The following is a 27115-nucleotide window of genomic DNA, read 5'->3' on the forward strand; positions in this document are numbered from 1 at the left end:
AGAGAATTTCAGACCAATATCCTTGATGAACATTGATGCAAAAATCCTCAATAAAATACTGGCAAACCGAATCCAGCAGCACATCAAAAAGCTTATCCACCATGATCAAGTGGGCTTCATCCCTGGGATGCAAGGCTGGTTCAACATACGCAAATCAATAAATGTAATCCAGCATATAAACAGAACCAAAGACAAAAACCACATGATTATCTCAATAGATGCAGAAAAGGCCTTTGACAAAATTCAACAACCCTTCATGCTAAAAACTCTCAATAAATTAGGTATTGATGGGACGTATCTCAAAATAATAAGAGCTATCTATGACAAACCCACAGCCAATATCATACTGAATGGGCAAAAACTGGAAGCATTCCCTCTGAAAACTGGCAAAAGACAGGGATGCCCTCTCTCACCACTCCTATTCAACATAGTGCTGGAAGTTCTGGCCAGAGCAATCAGACAGGAGAAGGAAATAAAGGGTATTCAATTAGGAAAAGAGGAAGTCAAATTGTCCCTGTTTGCAGATGACATGATTGTATATCTAGAAAACCCCATCTTCTCAGCCCAAAATCTCCTTAAGCTGATTAGCAACTTCAGCAAAGTCTCAGGATACAAAATCAATGTATAAAAATCACAAGCATTCCTGTACACCAATCACAAACAAACAGAGAGCCAAATCATGAGTGAACTCCCATTCACAATTGCTTCAAAGAGAATAAAATACCTAGGAATCCAACTTAAAAGGGATGTGAAGGACCTCTTCAAGGAGAATTAGAAACCACTGCTCAATGAAATAAAAGAGGATACAAACAAATGGAAGAACATTCCATGCTCATGGGTTGGAAGAATCAATATCATGAAAATGGCCATACTGCCCAAGGTAATTTATAGATTCAATGCCATCCCCATCAAGCTACCAATGACTTTCTTCACAGAATTGGAAAAAACTACTTTAAAGTTCATATGGAACCAAAAAAGAGCCCGCATGGTGAAGTCAATCCTAAGCCAAAAGAACAAAGCTGGAGGCATCACACTACCTGACTTCAAACTATACTACAAGGCTACAGTAACCAAAACAGCATGGTACTGGTACCACAACAGAGACATAGATCAATGGAACAGAACAGAGTCCTCAGAAATGATGCCACATATCTACAACTATCTGATCTTTGACAAACCTGACAAAAACAAGAAATGGGGAAAGGATTCCCTATTTAATAAATGGTGCTGGGAAAACTGGCTAGCCATATGTAGAAAGCTGAAACTGGATCCCTTCCTTACACCTTATATAAAAATTAATTCAAGATGGATTAAAGACTTACATGTTAGACCTAAAGCCATAAAAACCCTAGAAGAAAACCTAGGCAATACCATTCAGGCCATAGGCGTGGGCAAGGACTTCATGTCTAAAACACCAAAAGCCATGGCAACAAAAGCCAAAATTGACAAATGGGATCTAATTAAACTAAAGAGCTTCTGCACAGCAAAAGAAACTACCATCAGAGTGAACAGGCAACCTACAGAATGGGAGAAAATTTTTGCAACCTACTCATCTGACAAAGGGCTAATATCCAGAATCTACAATGAACTCAAACAAATTTACAAGAAAAAAACAACCCCATCAAAAAGTGGGCAAAGGACAGGAACAGACACTTCTCAAAAGAAGACATTTATGCAGCCAAAAAAACACATGAAGAAATGCTCATCATCACTGGCCATCAGAGAAATGCAAATCAAAACCACAGTGAGATACCATCTCACACCAGTTAGAATGGCCATCATTAAAAAATCAGGAAACAACAGGTGCTGGAGAGGATGTGGAGAAATAGGAACACTTTACACTGTTGGTGGGACTGTAAACTAGTTCAACCATTGTGGAAGTCAGTGTGGCGATTCCTCAGGGATCTAGAACTAGAAATACCATTTGACCCAGCCATCCCATTACTGGGTATATACCCAAAGGACTATAAATCATGCTGCTATAAAGACACATGCACACGTATGTTTATTGTGGCACTATTCACAATAGCAAAGAGTTGGAACCAACCCAAATGTCCAACAATGATAGACTGGATTAAGAAAATGTGGCACAGATACACCATGGAATACTATGCAGCCATAAAAAACGATGAGTTCATGTCCTTTGTAGGGACATGGATGAAAGTGGAAAACATCATTCTCAGTAAACGATCGCAAGGACAAAAAACCAAACACCTCATGTTCTCACTCATAGGTGGGAATTGAACAATGAGAACTCATGGACACAGGAAGGGGAACATCACACTCCGGGGACTGTTGTGGGGTGGGGGGAGGGGGGAGGGATAGCATTAGGAGATATACCTAATGCTAAATGACGAGTTAATGGGTGCAGGAAATCAACATGGCACATGGATACATATGTAACAAACCTGCATATTGTGCACGTGTACCCTAAAACCTAAAGTATAATAATAAAAAAATAAAAGAAAAAGAAAAAGAAAAAAAAAACAACTTGTTGCTTCCAAGTTGTTAGCAGTTATGAATAAAGCTGCTATAAACGTTTGTGTGCAGGCTTTTGGGTAGACCTAAGTTTTCACCTTATTTGAGTAAATACCAAGGAGGACAATTGCTGAATTGTGTTGTAAGAATATGTTCAGTTTTTGTCAGAAACTGCCAAAGTTTCTTCCAAAGTGGTTGTATCATTTTGTATTCCCACCAGCAACTAATGAGACCTCCTGTTGCTCCAAATTCTTGCCAGAATTTGGCTTGTCAATGTTTTGGATTTTAGTTATTCTAACCGATGTATAATGGTATTTTTATTTTATTTTATTTTTTAAACTTAAAAGTTTTAAATTTTATTTTTAAGGATTTTTTTAGAGCAGTTTTAGGTTCACAGCAGAATTGAGAGGAAAGTACAGAGATTTTTCATATGCCCCTTTCTCCCATACATGTATAGCCTCCCACATTATCAGTATTCCCCACCAGAGTGATATATTTGTTATGGTTAATGAACCTACCTTGACACCATCCCCAAAGTCCATAGTTTACATTAGGGTTTACTCTTGGTGATGTGCATTTATGAGTTTGGACAAACGTCTAATGACATATATCTACCGTTATAGTATTATATACAGTATTTTCACTGTCCCCCATATCTTCTGTGCTCCAGTCATCCCTCCCCGCCGCCGAACCCCTGGCAACTACCAACCTTTTTACTTTCTCCATAGTTTTGCCTTTTCTAGAATGTCATATAGTTGAAATCATACAGTACATAGCCTTTTCAGATTGGCTTCTTTCACTTAGTAATATGCATTTAAGTTTTCTCCATGTCTTTTCATGGCTTCATAGCTCATTTCTTTTTAGTGCTGAATAACATTCCATTGCCTGGATGTCTTACAGTCTATTTCTGCATTCGTATACCTAGGACATTTTGGTCACTTCCAAGTTTTGGCAACTATGAATAAAGCTACTGTTAACATCTGTGTACAAGGTTTTGTGTGGACATTTTTTCAGCTTCTTTGGGTAATAAGTAATAAGGAGCAAGATTGTTAGATCTTATGGTAGGAATGTGTTTCGTTTTGTGAGGAAACTACAAAACTACCTTCCAAAGTGGTAGTACCATTGCGCATTCCCTACAGCAATGAATGAGAGTTCCTGTTGCTTCTCATCTTTGCCAGCATTTGGTGGTATTAATATTCTGGATTTTTGCCATTTTAATAGGCATGTAGTAGTATCTCATGGTTGTTTTATTTTCATTTTTCTGATTGCATGTGATGTGGAGCATCTTTTCATATGCTTATTTGCCATCTGTGTGTCTTTGGTGTTATGTTTGTTAAGATATTTGGTCCATTCTTTAATCAAGATTTTCATTTTCTTTTTTTTAATTATTTATTTTCCATAAGTTATTGGGGTACAGGTGGTATTTGGTGCCACAAGTAAGTTCTTCAGTGGTGATTTATGAGATTTTGGTGCATCCATCACCTGAGCAGTGTACACTACACCATATTTGTAGTCTTTTGTCCCTCACCCCCCTCCCACTCTTCCCCCAAGTCCCCAAAGTCTGTTGTATCATACTTATGTCTTTGCATCCTCATAGCTTAGCTGCCACATATCAGTGAGAACATATGATATTTGGTTTTCCATTCCTGAGTTACTTCACTTAGAATAATAGTCCCCAATCTCATGCAGGTAATTGCAAATGCTGTTAATTCATTCTTTTTTTAGGGCAGCTCACAGTTTCTTTATCCACTTGTTGATGGATGGACATTTGGGTTGGTTCCACAATTTTGCAGTTGTGAACTGTGCTGCTATAAACATGCATGTGCAAGTATCTCTTTCGAATAATGACTTCTCTTCTTCTGGATAGATACCCAGTAGTGGGATTGCTGGATCAAATGGTAGTTCTACTTTTAGTTCTTTAAGCAATCTCCACACTGTTTCCATAGTGGCTGTACTAGTTTACATTCCCACCAGCAGTGTAGAAGTGTTCCCTGTTGGCTGCATCCATGCCAACATCTACTGTTTTTTGATTTTTTGATTATGGCCATTCTTGCAGGAGTCAGGTGCTATGGCATTGTGGTTTTGATTTGCATTTCCCTGATCATTAGTGATGTTGAGCATTTTTCATATGTTTATTGGCCATTTGTATATCTTCTTTTGAGAATTGTCAATTCATGTCCTTAGCCCACTTTTTGATGGGATTGTTTGTTTTTTTCTTACTTATTTGTTTGAGTTCGTTGTAGATTCTGGATATTAGTCCTTTGTCAGATGTATAGATTGTGAAGATTTTCTCCTACTCTGTGGGTTGTCTGTTTACTCTGCTGACTGTTCCTTTTGGCCTGCAAAAGCTCTTTAGTTAATTAGGTCTCAGATATTTATCTTTGTTTGTTTTTATTGCATTTGCTTTTCAGTTCTTGGTTCATGAAATCCTTGCTTAATCCAATGTCTAGAAGGGTTTTTCTAATGTTATCTTCTAGAATTTTTATACTTTCAGGTCTTAGGTTTAAGTCTTTAATCCATCTTGAGTTGATTTTTGTACAAGGTGAGAGATGAGAATCCAGTTTCATTTTCCTGCATGTGGCTAGTCAATTATCCCAGCACCATTTGTTGAAAAGGGTGTCCTTTCCACATTTTATATTTTTGTTTGCTTTGTTGAAGATCAGTTGGCTGTAAGTATTTGGGTTTATTTCTGGGTTCTTTATTCTGTCCCATTGGTCTATGTGCCTATTTTTTTTTCTTTTTTAAATTTTATTATTATTATACTTTAAGTTTTAGGGTACGTGTGCACAATGTACAGGTTTGTTAAATATGTATACATGTGCCATGTTGGTGTGCTGCACCCATTAACTCATCATTTAGCATTAGATATATCTCCTAATGCTATCCCTCCCCCCTCCCCTCACCCCACAAGGACAAAAAAACCAAACACTGCATGTTCTCACTCATAGATGGGAATTGAACAATATGTGCCTATTTTTATACCAGTACCATGCTGTTTTGGTGACTATGGCCTTATAGTATAGTTTGAAATAAGGTAGTGTGATGCCTACAGATTTGTTCCTTTTGCTTAGTCTTGCTTTGGTTATGTGGGCTCTTTTTTTGGTTCCATATGAATTTTAGAATTGTTTTTTCTCATTCTGTGAAGAATGATGGTGGTATTTTGATGGGGATTGCATTGGATTTGTAGATTGCATTTGGAGAATGGTCATTTTCACAATATTGATTTTAACATCTGTGAGCATGGGATGTGTTTCCATTTGTTTGTGTCATCTATGATTTCTTTCAGCAGTGTTTTTTAGTTTTCCTTGTAGAGGTCTTTTGACTCCTTGTTTAGGTTTATTCCTCAGTATTTTATTTTATTTTTTGCAGCTATTGTAAAAAGGGTTGAGTTATTGATTTGATTCTTTGCTTGGTTGCTGTTGGTGTATAGAAGAGCTACTGATTTGTGTACATTAATCTTGTATCCGAAAGCTTTGCTGAATTATTTTACCAGTTCTAGGAGCTTTCTGGAGGAGTCATTAGAGTTTTCAAGGTAAATGATCATATCTTAAGCAAAAAGTGACAGTTTGACTTCCTCTTTACCGATTTGGATGCCCTTTATTTCTTTCTCTTGTGTGATTGCTTTGGCTAGGACTTCCAGTACTATGTTGAAGAAGAGTGGTGAGAGTGGGCATCCTTGTCTTGTTCCAGTTCTCAGAGGAAATGCTTTCAACTTTTCCTCATTCAGTATTATGTTGGCTGTGGGTTTGTCATAGATGGCTTTTATTATATTGAGATATATCCCTTGTATGCTGATTTTGCTGAGAGTTTTAATCATAAAGGGATGCTGGATTTTGTCAAATGTTTTTTCTTCATCTATTGAGGTGATCTCGGGGGTTTTTGTTTTTAATTCTGTTTATGTGGTGTATCACATTTATTGACTTGTGTGTTAAACCATCCCTGCATCCCTGCTATGAAACCACTTGATGATGGCAAATTATCTTTTTGATATGTTGTTGGATTCAGTTAGCTAGTATTTTGTTAAGGATTTTTGCATCTATGTTCATTAGGGATATTGGTCTGTAGTTTTCTTTTTTTGTTTTGTTTTTTCCTGGTTTTGGTATTAGGGTGATACTCTCTTCATGGAATGATTTAGGGAGGGTTCCCTCTTTCTCTATCTTGTGGAATAGTGTCAATAGGATTAGTACCAATTCTTCTTTGAATGTCTAGTAGAATTCTGCTGTGAATCCATCTGGTCCTGGACATTTTTTTGTTGGTAATTTTTAAATTACCATTTCAGTCTTGCTGCTCATTATTGGTCTGTTCAGGGTATCTAATTCTTCCGGATTTAAGCTGGGAAGGTTGTATTTTTTCCAGGAGTTTATCCATCTCTTCTAGGTTTTCTAGTTAATGTGCATAAAGGTGTTCATAGTAGCCATGGATGATCTTTTGTATTTCAGTGGTGTCAGTTGTAATATCTCCTGTTTTGTTCCTTAGGTTATTTGGATTTTCTCTCATCTTTTCATGGTTAATCTTGCTTATGGTCTATTAGTTTTATTTGTCTTTTCAAAGAACCAGCTTTTTGTTTCATTTATCTTTTGTATTTTTTTGGTTTGTTTATATTTCTTTAGTTGTGCTCTGATCTTGGTAATTTCCTTTCTTCTGTTGGGTTTGGGTTTGGTTTATTCTTGTTTCTCTAGTTCCTTGCGGTGTAACCTTAGAATGTCAGTTTGTGCACTTTCAATCTTCTTGATGTAGGCGCTTATGGCTATGAACTTTCCTCTTAACACTGCCTTTGCTGTATCCCATAGGTTTTAATAGGTTGTGTCATTATTGTCATTCAGTTCAAAGAATTTTTTAATTTCTGTCTTGATTTCATTTTTGACCCATTGCTTATTCAGGAGCAGGTTATTTAATTTCCATATATTTGCATGGTTCTGAAGTTTCCTTGTGGAGTTGATTTCCAGGTTTATTCCATTGTGGTCTGAGAGAGTGTTGATATAATTTCAGTTTTCTTAAATTTACTGAGGCTCGTTTTATGGCCTATCATATTGTCTTGGAGAAAGTTCCATGTACTGTTGAATAGAATGTGTATTCCTCAGTTACTGGATGAAATGTTTTATATATAGTCCCCCGCTATTATTATGTTGATGTCTATTTTATTTCTTAGGTCTATTAGTAATTGTTTTATGAATTTGGGAGTGCCAGTGTTAGGTGTGTATATGTTTAGGATTGTGATATTTTCCTGTTGGACAAAGCCTTTTACCATTATATAATGCCCCTCTTTGTTTCTTTTAACTGCTGTTGCTTTAAAATTTGTTTTGTCTGATACAAGAATAGCTACCCCTGCTCGCTTTTAGTGTCCATTTGCATGAAATGCCATTTTCCACCTCTTTACCTTAAGTTTATGTGATTCCTTATGTGTTAGGTGAGTTTTCTGAAGGCAGCAGATGGTTGGTGAGTTCTTATCCATTCTGCAGTTCTGTATCTTTTAAATGGAGCATTTAGGCCATTTACATTCGATGTTAGTATTGAAATGTGAGGTACCGTTGCATTTATCATACTTTTTGTTGCTGGTGTACTTTGGTTTTTTGTTTTTGCTTTTTAACTTGTATTTTTGTTTTATATGTCCTGTGTAATTTATGCTTTGAAGAGGTTCTGTTTTGGTGTGTTTCCAGGATTTGTTTCAAGATTTAGAGCTCCTTTTCTCAGTTCTTGTAGTGGTAGCTTGGTAGTGGCAAATTCTCTCTGCATTTGTTTGTCGGAAAACGACTGTATCTTTCCTTCATAAATGATACTTACTTTCGTTGGATACAAAATTCTTGGCTGATAATTGTTTGAGGAGTCTGAAGATAGCCCCAGTTCCCTTCTAGCTTCTAGGGTTTTTACTGATAAATCCACTGTTAATCTGATAGGTTTTCCTTATAGGTTACCTGGTGCGTCTGTCTCACAGCTCTTAAGATTCTTTCCTTTGTCTTAACTTTTGATAACCTGATTGCTGTGTGCCTAGGTGAAGATCTTTTTGTGATGAAATTTCCAGGTGTTCTTTGTGCTTCTTGTATTTGGATGTCTAGGTCTCTAGCAAGGCCAGGGAAGTTTTCCTTGATTATTCCAGAATATGTTTTCCAAGCTTTTAGAATTCTCTTCTTCCTTAGCAACACTGATTATTCTTATGTTTGGTTGTTTAACATAATCTCAGACTTCTTGGAGACTCTGTTCATATTTTCTTGTTCTTTTGTCTTTGTTGGATTGGGTTAATTTGAAGACCTTGTCTTCGAGTTCTGAATTTTTCTTCTACTTGTTTAATTCTATTGCTGAGACTTTCCAGAGCATTTCACATTTCTAAAAGTGTGTCCAAAGTTTCCTGAACTTTTTATTGTTTTTTTTTCTTTATCTATTTCCTTGAATATTTGTCCCTTCACTTCTTGTATCATTTTTTGGATTTCCATGCATTGGGCTTCACCTTTCTCTGTTCCCTCCCTGATTAGCTTTATGACTATCCTCCTGAATTATTTTTCAGGTAAATCATGGATTTTTTCTGGGTTTGGATCCATTGCTGGTGAACTAGTGTGATTTTGGGGGGGATGTTGAAGAGCCTTGTTTTGTCATATTATCAGAGTTATTTCTGGTTCCTTCTCATTTGGGTAGGCTCTGTCAGAGGGAAGGTCTAGGGCTGAAGGCTGTTGTTCAGATTCTTTTGTCCCATAGGGTGTTCCCTTGATGTAGTACTCTCCCCCTTTTCCTACGGATGTGGCTTCCTGTGAGCTGAACTGCAGTGATTGTTGTCTCTCTTCTGGGTCTAGCCACCCAGCGAGTCTTCCCAGCTCTGGTCTCATGCTGGGGGTTGTCTGGACAGAGTCCTGTGATGTGAGTCATCTATGGATCTCTCAGCCGTGGATACCAATGCCTTTTCCAGTGGAGGTAGTGGCGGGGTGCAATGGACTCTGTGAGGGTTCTTAGCTTTGGTGTTTTAATGTTATATTTTTGTGCTGGTTGACCTCCTGCCAGGAGGTGACACTTTCCAGAAAGCATCAGCTATGGTAGGATAGAGAGGCACTGGTGGTGGGAGGGGCTCTAGAACTCCCAAAGTTATATTTCCTTTGTCTTATGCTACCAGGGTGGATAGGGAAGGACCATCAGGTGGGGGTGGGGCTAGGCGTGTCTGAGCTCAGATTCTACTTGGGCGGGTCTTGTTTTGGCTACTGTGGGGGATGTGGGTGAGATTCCCAGGTCACTGGAGTTGGGTACCTAGGAGGATTATGGCTGCCTTTGCTGAGTCATGCAGGTTGTCAGGGCAGTGGGGGACAGCTGACAGTCACAGACCTCACCCAGCTACCAGGTAAAATGAAGGGCCAGTCTCTCTCCCACTGTGCTCCCCTCAACAGCCCTGAGTCTGTTTCTAGTCTGAGGGCATGAATGGGCTTCTCACACCGTTCAAATGGTTAGAAAGTTCTGCTAGAGATTTCCTTCTCCCTGTGGAGTTTTACCCCTGCTCCTCTGGTCATCCACCCAATGGATTCCTGTGGTGCCAGGCAGGAATGGCTTGCTAGGGGACGCAGCGAGCTCCCAGGGCCTTTTTGCTGCTTCCTCTACCCCTGTATTTCACCTGGCTCTCTAAATTGGCTCAGCTCCAGGTTAGGTCGGAAACTTCTCCTGCAAACAGACCTTCAGCTTCTCCAGTGGGGGGCACGTGTTCAGGAGAGGAAGATCTCCCTTTCCCACTTCCACAGTTGGGGCACTCACAGTATTTGGAGTGTCTCCTGGGTCCTGCAGGAGCAGTCCACTTCCTTTAGAGGGTCTGTGGGCCCTCTTGGGATTGCTGGTTCGTTGTTGCTGTCGATCTGGGGCTAAAATCCACAATAAGAGCTTCTGCAAGCTGCTCTGCATGTAGCTGCAATCTGGTCCTGCCTCCTGTCCACCATGATGATTTCAAGCTGTTCATTTTCTTACTGTTGAGTTGTAAGAGTTCTTCGTATATTTAGATAACAGTCCCATACCAGATATGTCATTTTCAAATATTTTCTCTCAGTCTTTGGCTTGCCTTCTCATTCTCTTGACATTATCTTTCCAGAGCAGAAATTTTTAATTTTAATGAAGCCCAGCTTATCAATTCATTCTTTCATGGATTGTGGCTTTGGTGTCATGTTTAAAAAGTCATTGATAAACTCAAAGTCATCTAGATTTTCTCCTATGTTATCTTCTAGGAGTTTTATGGTTTTGCATTTTGCATTCGGGTTTGTGATCCAGTTTGAGTTAATTTTTTTTTTTTTGAGACAGAGTCTTGCTCTGTTGCCCAGGCTGGAGTGCAGTGGTGTTATTTCGGCTTACTGCAACCGCCATCTCCTGGGTTCAAGCAGTCTCCTGCTATAGCCTTCTGAGTAGCTGGGATTACAGGTACCTGCCACCATGTCTGGACCTGGCTAATTTTTGTATTTTTAGTAGTGGTGAGGTTTCACCATGTTGGCCAGGCTGGTCTCAAACTCCTGACTTCAAGTGATCAGCCAGCCTTGGCCTCCCAAACTGCTGGGATTACAGGTGCAAGCCACCATGTCCGGCCCAGTTTGTGTTAATTTTTATGAAGGATGTGAGGTCTTTGTCCAGATCATTCTTTTGCATGTGGATATCCAGTTGCTCTAGCACAGTTTGTTGAAAATACCTTTTTCTTTTTAATAATTTGAACTTTCAGACTCAGCTACTACATATGCAGGTTTGTTACATGGGTATACTGCTTGATGCTGAGGTTTAGGGTACTATTATGCCGTCACGCAGGTAGGGAGCATAGTATCCAATAGTTAGTTTTTCAACCCTTTTCCCACCTCCTTTATTCTCCACTAGTAGTCCCCAATGTCTGTTTTTGCCATCTTTATGTCCATGATTACCCAATGTTTAGCTCCCACATTGGATGCTCATGGACATAAAGATGGTATGGGTGGCCATAAGTGAGAATGTGTAGTATTTTGTTTTCTGTTCCTGCATTAATTAACTTAGATGATCCTACGTTGCTGCAAAGGACATGATCTTGTTCTTTTTTTATGGCCGCATAGCATTCCATGGTGTGTATGTACCACTTTTTAAAAATCCAATCCACCACTGATGGGCACCTACGTTGATTCCATGTCTTTGCTATTGTGAATAGCACTGCAGTAAACATTTGACTGCATGTGTCTTTTTGGCAGAATGATTTATTTTCTTTTGGACATATACTCAGTAATGGGATTGCTGGTTCAAATGGTAGGTCTATTTTAAGTTCTTTGAGAAATTTCCAAACTGCTTTCCACAGTGGCAGAACTAATTCCCACCAACAGTGGATAAGCATTCCCTTTTCTTTACAGCCTTGCCAGCATTTGTTGTTGTTGTTTTGACTTTTTAGTAATAGCCATTCTGACTGGTGTGAGATAGTATCTCATTGTGGTTTTGATTTGGATTGAGAGGAACTTTTTTCATTCTATTGCTTTTGCCTCTTGGGCAAAGATCAGTTGACTATATTTATGTGGGTCTATTTTTGGGCTGTGTGTTCTGTTTCTTTGATCTGTTTATTAAAAAAATTAAAAAGATAGGTCACCATAGTGTCTAAGAAAAAGTAAGAAAAAATATTCTTTCACCCATACCACACTCTTGATTAGTGTAGCTTTGTAATAAGTCTTCAAGTTTGGCAGTGTCAGTCCTCTATGTTTTTCTCTTTAAAAATTGTGTTTGTTATGCCTAGTCATTTGCTTCTCTATAAACTTTCTTGTCAGTTTGTTGATATCCACAAAGTAACTTGCTGGGATTTTGATTGACATTGCATTGAATCTGTTGATCAACTTGTGAAGAAATGACATCTGAATAATATTGAGTCTTCTTATCTATGAACATGGAATATTTTTCTGTTTATTTGGTTCTTTGATTTCTTTCATCAGAGTTTTGTAGCTTTCCTCATACAGATCTTATACATATTTTGTTAGAGTTATACCAAAGTATTTCTTTCTTTCATTCTTTCTTTTTGTTGAGACAGAGTCTCGCTCTGTTGCCCAGGCTGGAGTGCAGTGGTGCGATCTCAGCTCGCTGCAAGCTCTGTCTCCTGGATTCATGCCATTCTTCTGCCTCAGCCTCCCGAGTAGCTGGGACTACAGGTGCCCTCCACCACACCTGGCTAATTTGTTTGTATTTTTAGTAGAGACAGGGTTTCACCGTATTAGCCAGGATGGTTTCGATCTCCTGACCTCATGATCCGCCTGCCTTGGCCTCCCAAAGTGCTGGGATTATAGACATGAGCCACCGCGCCTGGCCAAGTATTTCATTTTTTATGTGCTAATGTAAATGATACTGTGTTTTTAATTTCAGATTCCAGTTATTTATGCAGGTATATAGGAAAGTGATTGACTTTTGTATATTAATCTTGTATCATGCGACCTTGCTGTAATTGCTTATTGGTTTCAGTTTTTTTGTTCATTCTTTTGGAATTTCCACATCAACAGTTACATCATCTGCAAACAAAGACAGTTTTATTTCCCAATCAGCATATCTTTTTAAAAAGTGATAAATATTTGTACATATTTATGGCATACATGTGATATTTTGTTACATATAAAGAATGTGTAATGACCAAATCATGGTGTTTAGCATATCCATCATCACAAGCATTTATTATTTCTATATATTGAGAATATTTCAAGTTCTTACTTCTAGTTACTTTGAAATATACAATACATTGATGTTAACTATAGTCACCGTATTCTACTACTGAATATTAGAACTTACTCCTTCTATCTAGCTGTATATTTGTAGCCATTAACCAACCTCTCTCCATTGTGAACTCTCCCCTCTACACCCTTCCCAGTCTCTAGTATCTATAATTCTACCCTCTACCTTCATGAGATCAACTTTTTCAGCACCCACATATGAGTGAATACGTGGAATATTTTTCTTTCTGTTTCTGGCTTACTTCACTCAACATAATGACCTTCAGTTGCATCCATGTTGCTGTACATGACAGAATTTTATTCTTTTTTATGGCCAAATTATGTTTAATTGTGTAAATACACCATATTTTCTTTATCCATTTGTCCATTGATGGGCAGTTTGGTTGGTTCTATATCATTGCTGTTGTGAGTAGTGCTGCAGTAAACATGGGAGTGTATGTATCCTATTGAAATATTGTTTTCCTTTCCTTTGGATAAATACCCAGTAGTGGGATTACTGTATCATGGGTTAGTTCTATTTTTAGTTTTTTTTTTTTTTTTTTTTGGGATATCTCCATACTGTTTTTCATAATGGCTATACTAATTTACATTCCCACCAACAGTGTATGTGAGTTCCTTTTTTCCTGCATCCTCACCAGCATCTGTTAATTTTTTGTCTTTCTGATAATATCTGTTCTGACTGGGATAAGACGATATCTCACTGTGGTTTTATTTACATTTCCCTAGTGGTTAGTGATGTTGAGCATTTTTTCATGTACCTGTTGGCCATTTGTATGTCTTCTTTTAAGAAATATCTTTGTAGGGACATGGATGAAACTGGAAACCATCATTCTCAGCAAACCGTCACAAGGACAAAAAACCAAACACCGCATGTTCTCACTCATAGGTGGGAATTGAACAATGAGAACACATGGACACAGAAAGGGGGACATCACACGCCAGGGACTGTTGTGGGGAGAGGGGAGGGGGGAGGGATAGCATTAGGAGATATGTCTAATGCTAAATGACGAGTTAATGGGTGCAGCACACCAATATGGCACATGTATACATATGTAACAAACCTGCACGTTGTGCACATGTACCCTAAAACTTAAAGTATAATAATAATAAAATATTAAAAAAAAGCAATGTCTATTCACGCCCTTTGCCCACTGTTTAATGGGATTCGTTGTTTTTGTTGAGTTTTTGAATTCCTTGTGTATTCTGGACATTAGTCCCTTGTCAGATGAGTATTTTGCAAATATTTTCTCCTATTCTTTAGACTGTCTCTTCATTCTATTGATTGTTTCCTTAGCCGTACAGAAGCCATTGTCTATTTTTGTTTTTGTTGCTTTGCTTTTGAGGTCTTAGTCATAAAATCTTTGCTTAGACCGATGTCCTGAGGTGTTTCCTTCTAGTAGTTTTATAGTTTCAGGTATTATGTTTAAGTTGTCAATCCATCTTAAGTTGATTTTTGTATATGGTGAGGAATAGGGGTCTGGTTTTATTTTTCTGCATATGGATATCCTGTTTTCTCAGCACCATTTATTGAAGAGGGTGTTCCTTCCCCAGTGTATGTTAGGGTGCCTGAGTTGAAAATCATTTTACTTTAACTACGTGGATTTATTTATGAGTTCTTTATTCTGTTCCATTGCTCTGTGGGCCTGTTTTTATACCAATACTATGCTGTTTTGGTTACCATAGCCTTATAATATAGTTTGAAGTCAGGTAGTATGATGCCTCTAGCTTTGTTCTTTTCGCTTAGGATTACCTTGACCATTCGGGCTCTTTTTTGGTTCCATATGAATTTTAAAATAGTTTTCTCTAGTTCTGTAAAGAATGTCAGTGGTAGTTTGATAAGAATAGCATTAAATCTATAAATTGCTTTGGGCAGTATGACCATTTTAACAATATTGATTGTTCCTATCCATGAGCATGGAATGTGCTCGTGTCATCTCTGATTTCTTTGAACAGTGTTTTGTAGTTCTCCTTGAAGAGATCTTTCACCTCCCTCGTTAGATGTATTCCTAGGTATTTTATTCTTTTTGTGGCAGTTCTGAATGAGTTCGTTCCTAATCTGGCTCTCAGTTTGATTGTTGTTGGTATATAGGAGTGCTAGTGATTTTTGGACACTGATTTTGTATACTGACACTTTGCTGAAGTTGCTTATCAGTTTAAGAAGCCTTTGGGCTGAGAATACGGGGTTTTCTACATCTAGGATCATGTTGTCTGCAAATAGGAATAGTTTGACCTCTTCTCTTCCTATTTGGATGCCTTTATTTCTTTCTTTTACCTGACTGTCCTGGCCAGGACTTCCAATACTATCTTGAATAGGAGTGATGAGAGTGGGCATCTTGGTCTTCTGGCAGTTTTTAAGGGGAATATTTCCAGCTTTTGCCCATTCAATATGATGTTGGGTGTGGGCTTGTCATACATGGTTCTTACTATTTTGAGGAATATGAGAGGAGTAAGTCTTCACTACCAATAACAACCTGAACATAACTGGTTTAAACTCCACAATTAAAAGATTTAGACTGGCTGAATACATAAAACACAAGACCCAACAGAATGCTGCCTACAAGAAACTTCATTTCACCTATAAAGACACACATGAAGTGAAAGTGAAGGGATGTGATGGATACATATATATATCCCATGTAAATGGAAACCAAAAGTATGCAGGAGTAGCCATACTTACATCAGACAAATAGACATGAAGTTAAAAAAAAAAACTTAAAAAGAGACAAGACAGTGTGGTGATTCCTCAAAGATCTAGAAGCAGAAATGCCATTTGACCCAGCAATCCCATTACTGGGTATACACCCACAGGAATATAAATCATTTTATTATAAAGATACATGCACACGTATGTTCACTGCAGCATTATTCACAATAACCAAGACATGGAATCAACCCAAATGCCCAACAATGATAGACTGGATTAAAAAAATGTGGTACATGTACATCAGGGAACACTATGCACCCATAAAAAGGAAAAAGATCATGTCCTTTGCAGGGACATGGATGGAGCTGGAAGCCGTTATCCTCAGCAAACTAACGCAGGAACAGAAAACCAAACACCACATGTCCTCACTCATAAGTGGGAGTTGAACAATGAGAACACATTGGTGGGGAATAATACACACTGGATCCTGTCAGGGGGACTGAAGGGAAAAAGAACATCAGGAAGGACAGGTTTGTTACATATGTATGTATCCATGTGCCATGTTGGTGTGCTGCACCCACTAACTCTTCATTTAGCATTAGGTATATCTCCTAATGCTGTCCCTCCCCCCTCCCCCAACCCCACAACAGTCCCCGGAGTGTGATGTTCCCCTTCCTCTGTCCATGTGTTCTCATTGTTCAATTCCCACCTGTGAATGAGAACATGCGGTGTTTGGTTTTTTGTCCTTGCGATAGTTTACTGAGAATGATGTTTTCCACTTTCATCCATGTCCTTACAAAGGACATGAACTCATCATTTTTTATGGCTGCATAGTATTCCATGGTGTATCTGTGCCACATTTTCTTAATCCAGTCTATCGTTGTTGGACATTTGGGTTGGTTCCAAGTCTTTGCTATTGTGAATAGTGCCACAATAAACATACGTGTGCATGTGTCTTTATAGTAGCATGATTTATAGTCCTTTGGGTATATACCCAGTAATGGAATGGCTGGGTCAAATGGTATTTCTAGTTCTAGATCCCTGAGGAATTGCCACACTGACTTCCACAATGGTTGAACTAGTTTACAGTCCCACCAACAGTGTAAAAGTGTTCCTATTTCTCTACATCCTCTCCAGCACCTGTTGTTTCCTGACTTTTTAATGATGGCCATTCTAACTGGTGTGAGATGGTATCTCATTGTGGTTTTGATTTGCATTTCTCTGATGGCCAGTGATGATGAGCATTTTTTCATGTGTTTTTTGGCTGCATAAATGTCTTCTTTTGAGAAGTGTCTGTTCATGTCCTTTGCCAACTTTTTGATGGGGTTGTTTGTTTTTTTCTTGTAAATTTGTTTGAGTTCATTGTAGATTCTGGATATTAGCCCTTTGTCAGATGAGTAGGTTGCAAAAATTTTCTCCCATTCTGTAGGTTGCCTGTTCACTCTGATGGTAGTTTCTTTTGCTGTGCAGAAGCTCTTTAGTTTAATTAGATCCCATTTTTCAATTTTGGCTTTTGTTGCCATTGCTTTTGGTGTTTTAGACATGAAGTCCTTGCCCACGCCTATGTCGTGAATGGTATTGCCTAGGTTTTCTTCTAGGGTTTTTATGGTTTTAGGTCTAACATGTAAGTCTTTAATCCATCTTGAATTAGTTTTTGTGTAAGGTGTAAGGAAGGGATCTAGTTTCAGCTTTCTACATATGGCTAGCCAGTTTTCCCAGCACCATTTATTAAATAGGGAATCCTTTCCCCATTTCTTGATTTTGTCAGGTTTGTCAAAGATCAGATAGTTGTAGATATGCGGCATTATTTCTGAGGGCTCTGTTCTGTTCCATTGATCTATGTCTCTGTTGTGGTACCGGTACCATGCTGTTTTGGTTACTGTAGTCTTGTAGTATAGTTTGAAGTCAGGTAGCATGATGCCTCCAGCTTTGTTCTTTTGGCTTAGGATTGACTTGGTGATGTGGGCTCTTTTTTGGTTCCATATGAACTTTAAACTAGTTTTTTCCAATTCTGTGAAGAAAATCAGTGGTAGCCTGATGGGGATGGCATTGAATCTATAAATTACCTTGGGCAGTATGGCTATTTTCATGATATTGATTCTTCCAACCCATGAGCATGGAATGTTCTTCCATTTGTTTATATCCTCTTTTATTTCATTGAGCAGTGGTTTGTAATTCTCCTTGAAGAGGTCCTTCACATCCCTTTTAAGTTGGATTCCTAGGTATTTTATTCTCTTTGAAGCAATTGTGAATGGAAGTTCACTCATGATTTGGCTCTCTGTTTGTCTGTGATTGGTGTACAAGAATGCTTGTGATTTTTATACATTGATGTTGTATCCTGAGACTTTGCTGAAGTTGCTTATCAGCTTGAGATTTTGGGCTGAGACAGTGGGGTTTTCTAGATATACAATCATGTTATTTGCAAACAGGGACAATTTGACTTCCTGTTTTCCTAATTGAATACCCTTTATTTCCTTCTCCTGCCTGATTGCCCTGGCCAGAACTTCCAACACTATGTTGAATAGGAGTGATGAGAGAGGGCATCCCTGTCTTGTGCCAGTTTTCAAAGGGAATGCTTCCAGTTTTTGCCCATTCAGTATGATATTGCTGTGGGTTTGTCATAGATAGCTCTTATTATTTTGAGATACATCCCATCAATACCTAATTTATTGAGAGTTTTTAGCATGAAGGGTTGTTGAATTTTGTCAAAGGCCTTTTCTGCATCTATTGAGATAATCATGTGGTTTTTGTCTTTGGTTGTTTATATGCTGGATTACTGATTATTAAAATTTATTAAATTTATTAATTTATTAAATTTATTGATTTGCATATGTTGAACCAGCCTTGCATCCCAGGGATGAAGCCCACTTGATTATGGTGGATAAGCTTTTTGATGGGCTGCTGGATTTGGTTTGCCAGTATTTTATTGAGGATTTTTGCATCAATGTTCATCAAGGATATTGGTCTGAAATTCTCTTTTTTGGTTTTGAATGTGTCCCAGAGATTCTGGTATGTTGTGTCTTTGTTCTCGTTGGTTTCAAAGAACATCTTTATTTCTGCCTTCATTTCATTATGTACCCAATAGTCATTCAGGAGCAGGTTGTTCAGTTTCCATGTAGTTGAGCGGTTTTGAGTGAGTTTCTTAATCCTGAGTTCCAGTTTCATTGCACTGTGGTCTGAGAGCAGTTTGTTATAATTTCTGTTCTGTTACATTTGCTGAGGAGTGCTTTACTCCAACTATGTGGTCAATTTTGGAATAGGTGTGGTGTGGTGGTAAAAAAAAATGTATATTCTGTTGATTTTGGGTGGAGAGTTCTGTAGATGTCTATTAGGTCTGCTTGGTGCAAAGCTGAGTTCAAGTCCTGTATATCCTTGTTAACTTTCTGTCTCGTTGATCTGTCTAATGTTGACAGTGGGGTGTTAAAATCTCCCATTATTATTGTGTGGGAGTCTAAGTCTCTTTGTAGGTCACTCAGGACTTGCTTTATGAATCTGGCTGCTCCTGTATTGGGTGCATATATATTTAGGATAGTTAGCTCTTCTTGTTGAATTGATCCCTTTATCATTATGTAATGGCCTTGTTTGTCTCTTTTGATCTTTGTTGGTTTAAAGTCTATTTTATCAGAAGCTAGGATTGCAACCCCTGCCTTTTTTTGTTTTCCATTTGCTTGGTAGATCTTCCCCCATCCCTTTATTTTGAGTCCATATGTGTCTCTGCACATGAGATGGGTTTCCTGAATACAGCACACTGATGGGTCTTGACTCCTTATTCAGTTTCCCAGTCTGTGCCTTTTAATTGGAGCATTTACCCCATTTACTTTTAAAGTTAATATTGTTATGTGTGAATCTGATCCTGTCATTATGATGTTAGCTGGTTATTTTGCTTGTTAGTTGATGCAGTTTCTTCCTAGCCTTGATGGTCTTTACAATTTGGCATGTTTTTGCAGTGGCTGGTACCGGTTATTCCTTTCCATGTTTAGTGCTTCTTTCAGAAGCTCTTTTAGGGCAGGCCTGGTGGTGACAAAATCTCTCAGCATTTGCTTGTCTGTAAAGTATTTTATTTCTCCTTCACTTGTGAAGCTTAGTTTGGCTGGATATGAAATTCTGGGTTGAAAATTCTTTTCTTTAAGAATGTTGAATATTGGCCCCCACTCTCTTCTGGCTTGTAGAGTTTCTGCCGAGAGATCGGCTGTTTGTCTGATGGGCTTCCCTTTGTGGGTAACTGGACGTTTCTCTCTGGCCGCCCTTAACATTTTTTCCTTCATTTCAACTTTGGTGAATCTGACAATTATGTGTCTTGGAGTTGCTCTTCTTGGGGATTATATTTGTGGCATTCTCAGTATTTCCTGAATCTGAATGTTGGCCTGCCTTGCTAGATTGGGGAGGTTCTCCTGGATAATATCTTGCGGAATGTTTTCCAACTTGGTTCCATTCTTCCCGTCACTTTCAAGTACACCAATGAGGCGTAGGTTTGTTCTTTTCACACAGTCCCATATTTCTTGGAGGCTTTATTCATTTCTTTTTATTCTTTTTTCTCTAAACTTCCCTTCTCGCTTCATTTCATTCATTTCATCTTCCATCGCTGATACCCTTTCTTCCAGTTGATCGCAACAGTTACTGAGGCTTCTGCATTCTTCACGTAGTTCTCGAAACTTGGCTTTCTGCTCCATCAGCTCCTTCTAGCACTTCTCTGCATTGGTTTTAGTTATACTTTCATCTAATTTTTTTTCAAAGTTCTTAACTTCTTTGCCATTGGTTTGAATTTCCTCCTTTAGCTCAGAGTAGTTTGATCGTCTGAAGCCTTCTTCTCTCAACTCGTCAAAGTCATTCTCCGTCCAGCTTTGTTCCATTGCTGGTGAGGAACTGCATTCCTTTGGAGGTGGAGAGGTGCTCTGCTTTTTAGAGTTTCCAGTTTTTCTTCTCTGTTTTCTCCCCATCTTTGTAGTTTTTTCTACTTTTGGTCTCTGATGATGGTGAAGTACGGATGGGTTTTTGGTGTGGGTGTCCTTTCGGTTTGTTAGTTTTCCTTCTAACAGACAGGACCCTCAGCTGCAGGTCTGTTGGAGTTTGCTAGAGGTCCACTCCAGACCCTGTTTGGCTGGGTGTCAGCAGCGGTGGCTGCAGAACAGCGGATTTTCGTGAACCGCATATTCAGCTGTCTGATCGTTCCTTTGGAAGTTTTGTCTCAGAGGAGTACCCGGCCAAGTGAGGTGTCAGTCTGTCCCTACTGGGGGGTGCCTCCCAGTTAGGCTGCTGGGGGGTCTGGGACCCACTTTAGGAGGCAGTCTGCCCGTTCTCAGATCTCCAGCTGTTTGCTGGGAGAACCACTACTCTCTTCAGAGCTGTCAGACAGGGACATTTAAGTCTGCAGAGGGTACTGCTGACTTTTTGTTTGTCTGTGCCCTGCCCCCAGAGGTGGAGCCTACAGAGGCAGGCAGGCCTCCTTGAGCTGTGGTGGGCTCCGCCCAGTTCGAGCTTCCTGGCTGCTTTGTTTACCTAAGCAAGCCTGGGCAATGGCAGGTGCCCCTCCCCCAGCCTCACTGGGGCCTTGCAGTTTGATCTCAGACTGCTGTGCTAGGAATCAGCGAGACTCCGTGGGCATAGGACCCTCCGAGCCAGGTGCGGGACACAATCTCCTGGTGTGCCGTTTTCGAAGCCTGTTGGAAAAGCGCAGTATTAGGGTGGGAGCAACCCAATTTTCCAGGTGCCGTCTGTCACTCCTTTCTTTGACTAGGAAAGGGAACTCCCTGACCCCTTGTGCTTCCTGGGTGAGGCAGTGCCTCACCCTGCTTCGGCGCGTGCATGGTGCGCTGCACCGACTTTCCTGCACCCACTGTTTGGCACTCCCTAGTGAGATAAACCTGGTACCTCAGATGGAAATGTAGAAATCACCCATCTTCTGCATCGGTCATGCTGGGAGCTGTAGACTGGAACTGTTCCTGTTCGGCCATCTTTAGAGGATTATTCTTATTCTATTTTATTTCAAGTAGAATTCTTGCTCATTTTTTAAATCCGTGTTTTTATTTTATATATTTATTTATTTTTTTATTTATGGTACAGGTTTTTGCAGTGTCACCGAGGCCTGAGTGCAGTGGTACGATTATAGCTCACTGCAGCCTCAAACTCCTAGGCTCAAGTGATCCTCCTGCCTCAGCCTCCTGAGTAGCTGGGACTACAGACACGTGCTACCACCTTTATTGTAGAGATAGGGTCTCACTGTGTTTATCAGACTGGTCCCAAACTTCTCACCTCAAGTGTTCTTCCTTCCTCAGCCCCCCAAAGTGTTGGGATTACAGGCATAAGCCACTGTACCTGGCTCAAGTCTGAGTTTTTAGTCTTTGTTATTGATGTGTAGGAATTTTTTATATAATAAGGATATGAGTCTGTTGTCAGTATGGTTGTTGCAAATACTTGCAATCTGTGGCTGTTTTATTTCTTAATTGTATGTCTTTTGATGAGCAGAAATATTTGATTTTGATGAATGTAGTTTATCAGTCTTTTCCTTTATTCTTAGTGGTTTTCTTCTTTTTTTTTTTTTCTAGGCAGAGTCTCACTCTTTTGCTGAGATTGGAGTGCAATGGTGTGATCTCGGCTCACTGCAACCTTTGCCTCCTAGGTTCCAGCTATTCTCATGCCTCAGCCTCCCCAGTAGCTGGTACTACAGGCCTGCACCACCACACCCAGCTAATTTTTGTATTTTTAGTAGAGGTGGGGTTTTATCGTGTTGCCCAGGCTGGTCTTGAACTCCTGGCCTCTGGCGATCCATCCACCTTGGCCTCCCAAAGTGCTGGGATTACAGATGGGAGCCACTGCACCTGGCCTCTTTATTCTTAGTGTTTCTTTTCTTTCTTTTTCTTTTCTTTTCTTTTTTTTTTTTGAGACAGTTTCACTCTTGTTGCCCAGGCTGGAGTGTAATGGCACGATCTTGGCTCACCCCAACCTGCACCTCCTGGGTTCAAGTGATTCTTCTGCCTCAGCTTCCCGAGTAGCTGGGATTATAGGCATGTGCCACCACGCCTGCCTAATTTTGTATTTTAGTAGAGACGGGGTTTCTCCATGTTGGTCAGGCTGGTCTTGAACTCATGACCTGAGGTTATCTACCAGCCTCAGCCTCCCAAAGTGCTGGGATTACAGGCTTGAGCCACTGTATTCTTAGTGGTTTCTTAATGCTGTATTTCTTACTGGAGATTTAGTCATATGCTTTTTCCTATTGTTGTGACAAAATACATATAACACAAAATTTACCATATTAGCCATTTTATAGCATTCAATTTAGTGGCATTTAGTTCACTCACAGTGTTGTGCAACCACTTTCTCTGTCTAGTTTCAGAACTTTTTCATCACCCCAAGTGGAAACTCTTTAACCATTAAGCATTCACTTCTTATTTTATCTCTCTATTCACCGCACTTCCCAGCCCCTGGAAATTACTACTTTGTGTTCTGTTGCCTGGATTTTCCTGTTCTAGATATTTCACAAAAACAGAATCACTCAATATATGATCTTTTTTGTCTATGGCTTCTTTCACTTAGCACAAATGCTTTCAAAGTTCATCCATGTTATAGTATGTGGTAGTACTTTAGTTCTTTTTATGGTCTAATAATATTCCATTGTATGGATATATCACATTTGTTCATCTGTTCATCTGTTTGTATTGTTTTCACCTTTTTTGCTGTTATTGAATAATGCTTCTATGAACATACAAGTATCTGTTTGAAAACCTGTTTTCCATTCTTTTGTTTTGTACTTAGGATGGGAATTGCTGTGTTAGGTGGTAATTTTATGTTTAAGTTATCAAGGAACTGCGATACTGTTTTTTTTTTCTTACAGTAGCTGTACCATTTACATTCCCACTAGCAATGTATGAAGTTTCCAGGTTCTTTATATACTCACCAACACTTATTTTTTTCTCTCTTTCTTGTGCTTTTACTTCCTTTTCCTTCTCTCTTCCTTCATTTTTCATCCTAGTGTGTACAAAATGATATGTCACTGGGGTTTTGACTTGCATTTATTTGTGTTTCCATATAAATTTTAGGGGTATTTTTCCTTCTTCTGGGAAGAATGTTATTGATATTTTTATAGGGATTTTGGTGAATCTATAGATTTCTTCATTTCGTGTGGACATTTTAACAACACTGATTCTTTTTTCATTTTTCCTTTTTTCTTCTTGAAGGAGATAAACAATATTTATTCAAACCATGACCATGGAGTATCTTTCCGTTATTTTGACGTTCTCCAGTTTCTTTCATCAATGTTTTATGGTTTTCATTGTGGAGATCTTTCACTTCTTTGGTTTGGATTTGCATTTCCTAATGACCAATGACATTGAGTGTCTTCTAATGTGCTTTTTGTCATTTGTGTAGTTGTTTGGAGAAATATCTATTCACATTCTTTGCCCATTAAAAAACTATTTTTGTCTTTATCTTACTGAATTGTAAGAGGTTTTTTTTTTAAATTTTGAATACTATACCTTTTTTCTTTTAAGAGATGGGGTCTTGCTATGTTGCCCAGGCTGACCTGGAACTCTTGGCCTCAAGCAATCCTCCTGCCTTGGCCTTCCAGAGTGCTGGGATTACAGGTGTGAGCCATTGTGGTTGACCTGGATACTATACTTTTATCAGTTATATTATTTGCAAATATTTCCTCCCATTTGGTGGGTTGGTTGCCTTTTCACTATTCCAGTAGTGTACTTTGATGAATAAAAGTTTCAAATTTTGCTGATGTCCAATTTATCATTTTTCTCTTGTTACTTGTGGTTTTTTTGGTCATATCTGTGAGGTCATTGCCAAATACAAGTCATGAAAATGTACTGCTGTGTTTTTTTCTAAGAGCTTCATAATTTTAGCTCTTGTCTCCATTTGAATTTAGGTTTTCTTTCCATTTGAATTCATTTTTGAATATAGTGTGAGGCAAGGGTCAAAGTTCATACTTTTGCATGTGGTGGTTCAGTTGTTCTAGAATTATTTGTTGAAAGTTTATTTTTCTCCCATGAATGGTTTTGGCATCCTTGTTGAAAATCAATTATTGGTCCTAGATATATGGGTTTATTTCTAGACTTTCAATTCTGTCCCATAAATCTGTATGTTTACCCTTTGCCAACATTGTTTTGATTACTATAGCTTCATAGTAAATTTTGAAACTGAAATGTGAGTCCTCTAATTTTGCCCTCCTTCTTCAAGATTGTTTTGGTTCTTCTGAGCCTCTCGTAATTAATCGTCAGATCAGTTTGTCCATTTCTGCAAAACAGGCTGTTGGAATTTTGGAAGGGAGTGAATGGAATCTGGAGGTCATTTTGGGGAATAATGCCCAACTGCTAACCAAAATAGTTGATATGTATCGTTAATAAAGTCTTTCAGTCCTCGATTAGGGGATGTCTTTTCATTTATTTAGGGTTTCTTTAATTTCTTACAGCATGTTTTGATATTTTCAGCAGAAAAGTCTTACATTGCCTTGACTAAATTTATTATTGGGTGTTTTATTCTTTTTGATATGCTATTTAAGTGGAATTTTTTTTCTTAATTTCTCTTTCAGATTTCTCATTGCCATTAAATAGAAATACAACTGATTTTGGCCTTTCGATCTTATATCCTGCAACTTTTCTGAATTAGTCGATCAACCTTAACATTTTCTTTTTGGTGGATTCTTCCCTCTTTTGGTTATTGTGAATCATGGACTACAAATATGACTGTACAAATATCTCTTTTATGAAGACAGTCTTGTAAATTTATTACAAATGTCTGTTCTGTGATGTGAAAGTAAAACCAAAACTTAATATAGATGTAATAATTGTATATCTTTGTGAGGTAGCTACTGTTATTATATCCCTTTTCAGATAAAGAAACTAAGGCATAGAGAATATAAATGACTTATTTGCCTAGGCTAACACTGTGTATTAAATAAATTAATTTGAACCTTTTATTCTAGTCATATTTAATCTAAACTCTACCAATAAGGTGTCCGGCTCTTTCCTAAAATTTTCCATGTGGCAGTTCCTAGGTAACTAATTTTAATATCTTTCAATTGTTATAGGTACAGTTACTTTAGAATCATAGGCCCTATTTAACCTTCTGTGTAATAATTTTTGTCACTTCCTTTAAGTACATTCCAGATTTTAATAGCTATTTAAGCTTTGGAATCTCAAAGTGTTGATTTTTTTATTAAAATTACCTTGGTATTTTAAAATGTCTTCCTAGTATTTTTTGGTGGACTTACATTTATGCATTAGCAAAAGAGCCAGATATTCCATAGATTGCACTTATTATTTTTCTCTGTGAACTATGTATTTGATCGTTTATAACAAATTTCCAAATAAAAAAGAACAGTTTAAATGCCTCTTGTTATATTGATGTGTTTATTATTAAAATTTCATTTTTTTCCTAGTGGGAAAGAAGCCTAAGGAATAAAGTCATCTCTCTAGACCATAAAAATAAAAAACATATCCGAGGGTGTCCTGCTACTTCCAAGTCATCACCAGAAAGGTAAGTAAGATATGTGTGTGTGTGTGACATAGTATGGGCTTATCCTATAAAGTTGACCATAAATGATTCATTTAAGCTTGTTGGATCTCAATTATGACCACACGTTTAAAATAGAAGGTTTGAATTCAGTGGACTCTAAGATTCTTTCAGCCTCTAACTTTCTGTGATTTTAAGTATCTTAACTCCCTTGTTTTTGTGCATTTGGAAATCTTGATAAGCTTTTGCTGATAATGTAAGAGTTATACATAGACTGATAATGATGATTGAGTCATTGTTTGCGATCAGCAGTGAGAAAGGGTGCTCCATTTCTTCTTCTTTTTTATTTTTTAAAGGCTAGTCAAATGAAGCAGTGGGAGTGGAGCAGAAACAGACATCTGCAACTTGTAATCAACTGGTTGTAAACACCTCTGTACTTGGGCCAGCCAAAAATGCTCCATTTAGCAACTATGGTCCTCCTATAGTCATAGTGTTAACAAATTATTTGCATAGGGGAATTAAATATCTGGAGGATTCAAATTACAGTTGTTACTAGAAATAATTTAGAACATTTCAGAATAGGACATAAATCAATGATTAGAAAGTTATTTTAAAAAGAGTATTGAATTTTCTTTTTAACATATTGAATGAAGAAATGACAATAGCAAATTATTATTATTGGAAAGTCACACAAATTTAGAAGACTCATTGGGGTCCTTGAATTTATGTCAAAGTACTTCTATAAACTACTTAGTCTAATTCTCCCCTTTCAAGTAAATTGTGTGTAGGAAATATAAACACATATTAGTGACTCCATAGCAGTTTATGAGCCTCTTGACATTATTACCATACCATGGATAAATTGTCAAGGTGAATAAGG

General features: G+C 38.3%; 1 protein-coding gene across 10 annotated transcripts in view; it reads left to right on the forward strand.

Annotated features, from left to right (window-relative positions):
• The window catches only part of SENP7 (SUMO specific peptidase 7), a 187914-nt gene that overhangs the window by 35982 nt on the left and 124817 nt on the right, over positions 1-27115 (forward strand). For all 10 annotated transcript variants that reach the window (XM_032150288.2, XM_032150292.1, XM_032150295.2 and 7 more), the window contains one exon: positions 26162-26259. In XM_032150288.2, coding sequence (XP_032006179.1) covers positions 26162-26259 — 98 coding nt within the window. The remainder of the gene's footprint in view (positions 1-26161; positions 26260-27115) is intronic.

Source organism: Hylobates moloch, unplaced genomic scaffold (genome assembly GCF_009828535.3).
Source record: "Hylobates moloch isolate HMO894 unplaced genomic scaffold, HMol_V3 SCAFFOLD_4, whole genome shotgun sequence".
In the NCBI taxonomy this organism is placed as follows: domain Eukaryota; kingdom Metazoa; phylum Chordata; class Mammalia; order Primates; family Hylobatidae; genus Hylobates; species Hylobates moloch.